Source organism: Hippopotamus amphibius, chromosome 8 (genome assembly GCF_030028045.1).
Source record: "Hippopotamus amphibius kiboko isolate mHipAmp2 chromosome 8, mHipAmp2.hap2, whole genome shotgun sequence".
In the NCBI taxonomy this organism is placed as follows: domain Eukaryota; kingdom Metazoa; phylum Chordata; class Mammalia; order Artiodactyla; family Hippopotamidae; genus Hippopotamus; species Hippopotamus amphibius.
In genome coordinates, this window is record NC_080193.1 from 100,605,203 (window position 1) to 100,614,867 (window position 9,665).

The 9,665-nt window shown below is 43.4% G+C and overlaps 1 protein-coding gene across 2 annotated transcripts in view; it reads right to left on the reverse strand.

Annotated features, from left to right (window-relative positions):
* PARD3B (par-3 family cell polarity regulator beta) overlaps positions 1–4,626 on the reverse strand; it is a 977,181-nt gene extending 972,555 nt beyond the window's left edge. For both annotated transcript variants that reach the window (XR_009055026.1, XM_057744363.1), the window contains exon 1: positions 4,372–4,626. Coding sequence is in view for 1 of the 2 variants with exons in the window: in XM_057744363.1 (XP_057600346.1) it covers positions 4,372–4,491 (120 nt within the window). In the remaining variant the exon portion in view is untranslated. The remainder of the gene's footprint in view (positions 1–4,371) is intronic.
* Between the last annotated feature and the right edge of the window lie 5,039 nt (positions 4,627–9,665).

Consider the following 9,665-nt stretch of genomic DNA (forward strand, 5'->3'; position numbering starts at 1 on the left):
AATAAAGCACTAGAGTCAGTCAGTGCCCAATAAATTGAAAAGCATTTTGGGAATCCAGTGTAGTCCTAGCTTAGGTATACAGGAAACGTAAAATCTGGAAACAAGACATCAAAAGCTGAAAGATTCAGGAATTCAAGAGTTCTAGCTTATTGCTCCAGGCTAGTCCCATACAATACCATACCAGATTCTTGTTACTGTACAAATTCTTAGATTGATCTCACAATCAGGGAAGATAATGGCTCCTAATTCAGATCTGGGAAACTGATCTCATCTTGTAAAACAAATTATTCCAAATATCTGAATACAGAAGACATTCACTTTGAAAGTCAATCAGATATGTCTTTAGTTAAAAAAAACAAAAAACAAAAAAAAATCTACCTCATACACATAGATCTGCAAATCTTCTTAAAAATTCCATCATACCACTACCCCATGAACTCAATGTTCACATTATCCCATTCGTTTCAACTCTTGAACTCACACACACATACACACACTATACACTCTCATTTACATTTTGTTACCGAATTTTTCCCTTTGCTTACATATAAAATGAATGTTCACTTTAATAAGTTATCTGAGCACCTGTTGTGAGAATTCATTCAGGGTAAGAGTAGAAAGACAGTTGCTAATAACAGGTTGATCCGTAGGTGTCTAAGACATAGTATCTGCCATCAAATGACTTTAAAAACCAAATTAGTTCAGTGACACCAAAAGATGAGGGATAGGTTAGTGGCTCTCAGTCCTGTCTGGGCATCTGTATCATCTGGAGTATTTTTTTTTTAAATACCTAGGCTCCACTCCAAACCCACTGCATGAGAACCTTAGAGAAAGGAACACAGGCATTTGTATTATTTAAAATGTTAAATGTTAAAATCAGAGGTAACAAATGATGCACCAGGGTTGAGAGCCCTGCAGGATACAGCTCAATTACCCATTCACCTGCGACACGTACTTTTGATGATTAATTAACTAATTACTCAATAATCCCCACCTTGACTACTCAAGACAATCTCCTCTCCTCTAACTACTAAACTGAATTGGATTTAGAGCCCCAGACAATGACAAACTACCAGGATCCAAAAACAAGCAACCCCATAATTCTTGCCCCTTGGTTAACTCACCTCCCAGTAGAGTTCATCAGATGGGAGGGAGGGGGAGGCCACAGGAACCTCAAAGTCCCAGGTTTCAGAACATAATTAAAGCCTTCCCCAAGGCTTCATCGGTTTCTTCAGCATCTTACCTACTTCTGGCCTTATCGGATGCTGATTCAGCTGGTTCCCCACATTCCACAAATACCAGTTTCCTTTGTTTCTTCTCAGTTGGAGGTGGCTACTTCTCTGCTGCTGCCCACAAAATCCAGAATGGCCTCCTTGGGATTCACTTACCCTTCAAACTGTAGAAACCTCAACTCTATCCTCAATCTTGAAATCTGCCTTTCTCCCATCTAAATTATTCAAGATTCCGGAAGAAACAGGCTTAATTTACATTCATGTTCCCACTAAACTTGTTTCTTTACCTGTCCACCTGGATATCTCAGAGATTTTGCCTGATTTTTCAATTTGTAACTAGACTGAGGAAGATTCTTCACATTTGATTTGCAAATCCTGCAATACTTGTCACAGAAATTGGACTTCTCCCTATAACATATAGACCTATACTGTAAAAGATAAAATCAAGAGGAGTTGTGGATGTCCCATCCCTTTGCAAGAAACACAATTGCTATCATTAGATTGATAGGTTACTGTAGCAGTTTGTAGATGGAATTGTCTTTTTAAAACAAACTAAGAAATAAAGATGGATACATTCCGCTGCATAATGACCTACCAGCCTGTGCATTAATGATTCAGAGTAAGGACCTGGAGACACCGTTCCTGGGTTCAAATCCCAGTTCTACCATGTACTAGTCATATTTCTGTGTTTCTTTTTCTCCCACCTGTAAAATGGGGACATCAGTACCCAGCTCATGGAGTTAGTCAGTTAATATATGTAAGGCACCTAGAACAGTGCCTGCACCAAGTAAGCACAATTCATGTTGGTTGTTGTGTTAACTACTGAGTAAACGCTTAAATAAAACCTTGCTGTCCAGGGAAACAAGCCTTTTAAATTTTTCACTGGTTTAAAGAAACTGAATTTATGCCAAATTGTTTTTCAAATTGAATTTTGACATTTCTGGTCTTTTCCCATCATTTTCTAAATCCAATGGATAAAAGCATGGAATTTATCAGAGTATTTCTTGACATTTTAGTTCCATTAGGAATACCACTTAATATTAGTTAAACCTTGTTATGATTACAATGCTACTTAATACAAAACTATGAGAGAGGAATATTTGGGGAGGGAAGAATATCACTTGCCAGTTATTAAATTGAGATTTTTAAAAGCCAAAGAAGGGAGGGAGAATTTATAAGTTGCAGGTGACCTTTAAATGTCACATTCACTAATATATAAATGTAAACACAGGAAAATGTAATGTCTGGTAATAACAGTAAATTGATCAATACAATTACATTATGGGATATGTGGTATTATAAATTATGCTTTCAGTCCAGAATATCAATAGCTTTTTAACACCTTTTAAGATCAAATTACAATGCATTAAATATCCTGTACTTAGTTCCCCATGTGTTATTTACAAGCTCATCACATTTCTATTACTTGTACAGCTCTACGTATTAAACTTCTAATTATACAAGGTTTTAAAGATAAATTATTTTTAATAATGATTAAAAAATAAGTTTATCATCTCAATAAAGCAATCCTTCAATGAGATCTACTTTAATAATTTGTCTAGAATAATGTTGTTCGGTTTAAACTTAGCTTACTTTCAGAAGTTAGGGAAATATGATTTCAAGGACAACTGGTTACTTGTGTAAATCTCAGTTTCTAACTGAATTACACAATATAAATAGCGCACACTACTGTAACAATAGAAGAAAACCATTGGGTAGGCACTTATATAGTTATAAAGGCCACTTTGATTATTTTCCCTCTCTGCCTCAATTCCGTTAGTAAAGAGTCCAGCTTTGAAGATTATATTTAATATATTAACAGAGCATTCACTATGCTCTTCTCCAACTCTTGGCTGTTCAAGGCAACATACACACGTATTTATCCAGAGTGGAATTTTTTCCTGTATAATAATTCTTAGTGGAGGCACAGAGGTGCAGAGATTTTCTTAAATGCCTCAACTATATATTTAGAAGAAACACAATTACTTTTACGTCTTGCATAACCTAGAAAACATTAAAAGAAATTACATCTTTCCATTCTTAAAATTGGCCAACCCTATTTCTACAGTTCTCACAGCGTTAAAACAAATATTAAGAGAACGACTGGCCTCTAAAGCAAGAGTTTATAACTTGTCCTGTTTGAGGAGGATTTGGGGCGAACAAGATATTCCATCTGAGGATTCAAAAAAATAAAAAGATGCCCTTGGATGCCTTCATTTAAAATTTCCATTGAAGAAGAAACAGAGGCCCAGCAGGTTACCCGAAAACCTAAAATGAGTTCTAGAGTCCAGCTAGGTCTTCTGAACATTTAAGTGTGCAATGCACACTTAAAAACACTCTTCCAGAGCTTCACTTAATATTCACTTGTTCCTGACTTCAAGGACACAGCTGGGGACAGTCTTTGTCATCATTCCAATAGTCGGCCGGGACCTGACACAGCCCACACACTTAGTAAATGTTGATAGAATGTGTGGTGTTAAAGTAAAAATATCAAAGTGTAGACTGGTTGATGTAAGCACACAGCATCCTCCCACCTGAGCTCCCGCCGGAGTCACTGAGGGAAGCCAGCTCAAGAGGCTGAAATTCCAAGGGCCCCATCAGTTACAGCCTCCGGGTACCTGTTGCTTGAACCAATCAACTTTCTAACCCAAGGAGTAGAAGTACGGCGGGCCTTAGCAGGTCAAAAATCACACCTGAGGTGAGAAGCACCTTCAAACGTTCCCTCGAGATCTGTTGGCTCAAACAACTTCTAAAGCAGTGCTTCTCAAACTTCAGTGGCCACTGCAATCACCTGGAAGCTTGCTGAAAAGCAGATTCTGAGGCCGCGGGCTTGGGCTGGGGTACCAGAGGGAGCATTTCTAACGAGCCCCCGAGTGATTCTGATGCTGAGGGTCCCCCCACCACCCTTGGACAAGCAAGGCCCACAAACGCCCAGGTCAATCATGTGAGCAACATACAGAAGTTGCGGCCACAGGTCGTGGCGAATCAGATCGCCTAGGTGCTCTGGGTCCCCTGAGCGTCGCCACCCTGTCGGCGGGGCACCTGGCAGGGGCCGCGGCCGCGGAGCGCTCCCGGGTGGCCGGCCCGCAGCCGCGCCCCCTCCTCCGCCCCGCCCGCGCGCCCCCCGCGCCGCGCCCACCTTCTCCCGGGTCTTCAGGTACCGCTGCAGCGCCTGCTGCGTGAGCTCCCGGACGCGCAGCTGGCCGTCCTTGCAGGGCACCACGATGCCGGTCCTGCCGAAGCACACGGTCACTTTCATCCTGGCCCCCGGCGACCACGCCGGGCCCGGCCGAACAGGTGTCCGGGCCGGCGGGCGCGGCCCCACCCTCGCGGGACGCGGGGCCCGGGGCGCCTCTCCCCGGAGCCCCTCGGGGCCGGGGGCCCGCAGCGGCGCCCCTTGGCCCCGGGCAGGCGGCCGCCGGCGGGCGGGAATCGGAGAGGAGGCGGCAGCGGGCAGGGCTACCTCCCAGGTGACGGGGCCCCGGGACGCCGCGCTTCAGCGGCCCGGCTGCTGCTCCGGCTCCGGCTCCGGCCCGGCCCAGGCGTCTGCTCCTCACCCGCCAAAGCGAAACTGCCGGCCCGGCCCGGCCCGGCCCGGCCCTGGCCCTGGCCCTGGCCCTGGCGGCGGGGCCGGCCCCAGGCCCCGGGCTGGAGTGGGCGGTGGCGGCGGCGGCGGCGCGCGGGGCCGGAGTTGGGAGGAAACTTTTGCGCCGGCTCCTAACTCCTCCGCGGCGCGCCGCGCACTGGGCTCCCGCGGCCCCCGGGCCGGCCTGGGCCCGGCTCTTAAAGGGGCCGCGGCGCTCCCCGGGCCCCGCCGTGCTCTCGGCGGCGCGGGGCGGCGGCCGTGCAGGGCGGTAACCGGAGCGCGGAGACTTCGTCCCCTCCCTCGCTCCCTCCCTGGCTCGGTCCCTCCCGCGCACACACGGAGCTCTAGGGAATTGTAACGGGACCTCAGAGCTCCCCACCCGGGGATTGGAACCGGATCTCATAAAGCACACTCGAGGGAATAGCTGGGAGACTGCAGAGCTGCACCCTTAAAACCGAGGGATTGGAGCAAGATTCGTAGAGAGCCTGGGAGCAGGTGCTTCTCGCCACGCCCACCAAAAATACCCCAAGGCTTGAAGGCTCACAGGTACTGAGCTGCAGGGGTGGCCGAAGGTCCTGTTAGGAACTTAGTCTTAAGCACAACAGCATCTGCCCTCTGAACCCCTTTGATGGCAAAAATGAAGAGATTCTTGGAGGCAACGTGGCAGTGGAACCGTTCCTTTTACGGAGGAGAGCACTCAGTATTCCCCCCAAAGGTCACATCCCAGACCCAGATGTGATGGCGTATGTTCACATATATCCTTCTGAAATGTGCTTCCTGTTGTGCATTTGACTAGGAAAAAAAAAAATTTTTTTTTCAACACGTTTAGGCTCATCACCAATTGAAACTGGCATATCTGGGGGAAAAAATCAACAAATAACATCTGTACCAATTTTAGCTCACACATGAATGAACTCCTTTGGATCCTAACAGTAACCCTGTAAGATAAGTATTATTCTTCCTATTTTATCATGAAGAACGGTACCCAGGGAGGTTAAGGGAATGAGCTGACTGTGGAGTTAGTTATGCTAAGAGGAACTCGGTTCTTCCAACGCTGAATCCCTGTTCTCCCCACCCAGTTTTCTTTGCAATCCAGCTCATCCAAGTTCCTCAGGGCTACATCATGTATTTCTCTAAAAAATAAGTTTTTCTTCCAAAGTCAAGATGCACTTAAATTGAACTTGAATTGCCTAGGACACTATAATAAGGCACAGGAGATTGAATTAATGGGCTCATGGGCTTTCAGTTTTAAATTTTTAAAATTCATTCGTACATGCCATATGTATATATTTACACACACACATATGTGATCTCTATGTACAGGGCCTTATATAAAGTCAACGGCATCAAAGAGGATCATGCAGACCAAGAAACTGATTTGAAGAAGATGTATATTAGTATTAATTTGGTTGCAAATCGAATACAAACTAATTTGACTAAGCTAAAGACAGGATCTATTTCCTTAAAAAAATCAGAATAGCCAAAGAGTACTTCTTTGAGGCAAGATTGAATCCAGAAACCCAAACAATGTCCTCAAGGGCCATTTCTCTCCATCTGTGGGCTCTGTGTCCCTCTGTGTTGTCCCCACTCTCAGAGAGGCTCTCCCCAAAGGAGGCTAAGATGGCCACCCCCAGCGTTTCAGGTTTACACAGCCTTAAAGCCAGCCATCTCAGACATCCATGAGCCTTTTCCTGGTGCGGACTTGCATATCCAAGCTTAAGTCACATACTCTCCCTCTGGCAAGATGAATGCAGCATTTATTGGCCAGGCCTGATTCACCTGCCACTAAATCATATGGACTAAGAAAAGGGGAATGGTGAACACTAACAGATGAGACGACAAAAAAAAAAAAAGAAAAGAAAAGAAAAAGTTTAGCCATGACAAAATATAAGATTGCTCCCCACCCTCAAAAGTCTTATAGATAGTAGAGGCAACAAGACCTACAGATGTGAGAAGTTAAATAGAAACTACAAAACAATGATGAATGTGATAATTCTACTGAACATTATTGACTTAGATACATACCAGGCACTGTTCTAGGTAAAGATAAATAGATAGATCGATAGATAGATAGATAGATAGATAGATAGATAGATAGATAGATAATAGATAGGTAGGTAGATAGGTCTTACATACATACATATATATGCATACATGTGTATATATGCATCATATGTTATGTATCTACATTTTCCTTTGCAATAACCTTATAAGAGAGATATTTAGAGATGAGGGAACTGAAGCCAAGGAAGGCTAAGATCACCTTCTTAGGAAGTAGTGGAGACCAGGTTAAAAACCAGGGAATCGACCCCAGAGTCTTCAAAGTAACGGCTATGCAGATCTTACATGGGAAGCACCAGATGAGCAGAGCAAACAAATACTAATGCAGGGCATTCAAATGTGACCCTTCCTTTTAATATTGGGTATGATATGGACAAGTAGAATGGTACAGAGCAAAATTTTTTAGCTGATGAAAGAACCTCGCACGTTACCACTCTTTATGCTTCACGGCTTTTCTCTTCTTTTTCACACTTGCTCCAGACTCCTCCTCTTCTGCTCAGATAATGAATAGCTCTTGCTATTGGCCCAGCTTTAGCCCCTCCCCAATACCTACACCCAGAATCAATGTCCTGGCTTTGAGAAGCCCCAGGTGAACCACACAGAACACCCAGGCTCTCCAAATTCCACTCACAGAAAGAGTGGAATCAGGTCTCTTGAACGCAGCAGAGATTGGGAGGTGTAAGATGAAGGAACAGGTGAAGGTGAGCACACATATGAACAGGGCAGTGTACAGTCCTGCACACCATGGAGTTAATGTTAATGACCCAAGCTAGTGTTGTAAAAAGAGTGTAATGTGTACATCTCATGTTTATTAAATAGCCAGGTTTAATTTGTTATTCAACCTTATCACAGCAGACATAAAAACCATTTATCATATATTAAGAAGTGATAGAAAAGAACACAGTTGCAACACACAGACAATCAGGCTCAGCAAATTCCTAAATCAGTATTTCATGCCCCGTGGGACCTCCTGGGCAGAAGACAATAAATAATTTGCCTTGATTGAGTAACACTAGAGGATTCTAGGCCTGAACTCCATTTTCTTGTTTTGCCTGTTGGATAGGTAGATATCGCCTGTGGTGTGATATTTTCCCATTTGTTATTCAACAGCTTAGCACGCTTTGGAGTAGCCCGTGAAAATGTGTTTTACAGAGAACAATAATACTGACCAATATTATTAAACTGCTCTGTGTTATGGGAAGTATAACTGAAGAAAGAATGATAATTTTTAATGTATAGTTGACCGGTCATCCATTCTGATGTTTTGCACTATTAAAAAAGAAAATATTTTTACTTTTCAAGGAGTTATTTATAACAAGCACTATTTATCACAAAAAAATTAATTGAATTGGAGATAATCTTTTTTCTAAGACTCTTGGAGCAATTAGTGTAATAGATTATGTTCTTAGCTTCCTTATGAAAGCAGGTGCCAGAGTGATATCATAAAAGAAAAATGGGTGTGATTTTTCATTCCTTCCTTCCATATTTAAAAGCAAAGGATTTGGTTTATCTTCTTTAACTTGGCAAGAATGTTTTCATTAAGATATGTTTATCTCTAATGCCTTATGGCATTCATTTGTTGACTGTTTCTATAGGTCTCCTTATAACATAAATACTTTGCACCCTAAAGAGAGTATTGTGGGCTCTCAGCTTTTTGAAAGGTTCTTATTTATACCTTTTCTTTAAGTAAGACTCATGAGTCCCCACAGTGACTCACCTCGACCACCCCCTTTATACTAAATTCTACTCTATGAATATTAATATCCTACATTGATTTATGTTTTCTTGAAAAGGACCTGAATCATGAAATGAGTTCCTCTTTAAAAACAAGATACACAAACCAACACAAAGCAAGGAAACTGTTCCAATGATATTTCATTAAGAGTTGATCATTAGTCAGATGTTTTTCCTCATTGTGTGATCTCCCTCTCTGAAGTGTATTAGAGTCCATGAATGCTGACCCCTAGGAACAGGTTCTACTCAGAGTAGCACTGGATCCTCTCACCACCAGACTTCTATGAAAGAGTTAGAAAGAGGCCAAAGGCAATGGTCAGGGGTGTTTGCAAACAAGCTCATTTATCCAAGGAAAGATCCTGAACTGAGGTGGGACTGCACTCAAGACTTCTCTTTTCAATCCTACTCAGTTTTCCTAAGGCCTCTTTCTACCCTTCAATTATATCCCTTGACTTCAAGTGAGTTGGTATTCATGTAATTGACAGGAAGCAGAGAAAGAGCTGAGATTTTGCACCAGATGCTTCAGTACATAAAAGGATTGCTGCCAGAACTAGTAGACCACAGCTAGACAGACATATGTTCCAAAGTACTCTGCCACTTACCACCTATGTCATCTTCAGCAGGCTCCACTGTGCTCCTTTATGCAATGGGATTGAAACAGGAGGGAAGGGAGAAGGGCACAACCTTTGAAAGAATGAAAAAGCCCAAGGACATGACATAAACTGATGGTCCAAGATGGCGGACAAGTCGACTTCCACTAGACCTTGAGCCTCAGTAAATGCTCATTGTAATACATCAGCAAGCTAGATGACACACCCATAGGCACCATGACAGTTCCAAGGCCAGACCACAAGGATCAAAAAGTGGGCAGTGGCCCAATTCCTGGAAATCCCCACCCCTTCCCCAAAATAGCTGGAATACTCCTCCTACTCATTAGCCTATGAAATTACTCATCCCTATAAAAACTGACAACCCAATACCCTGGTGCCTTTCTCACCTTCTGAGATGGCCCACACTCTGTCTGTGGAGTGTGTTTCTCTCTAAATAAGTCC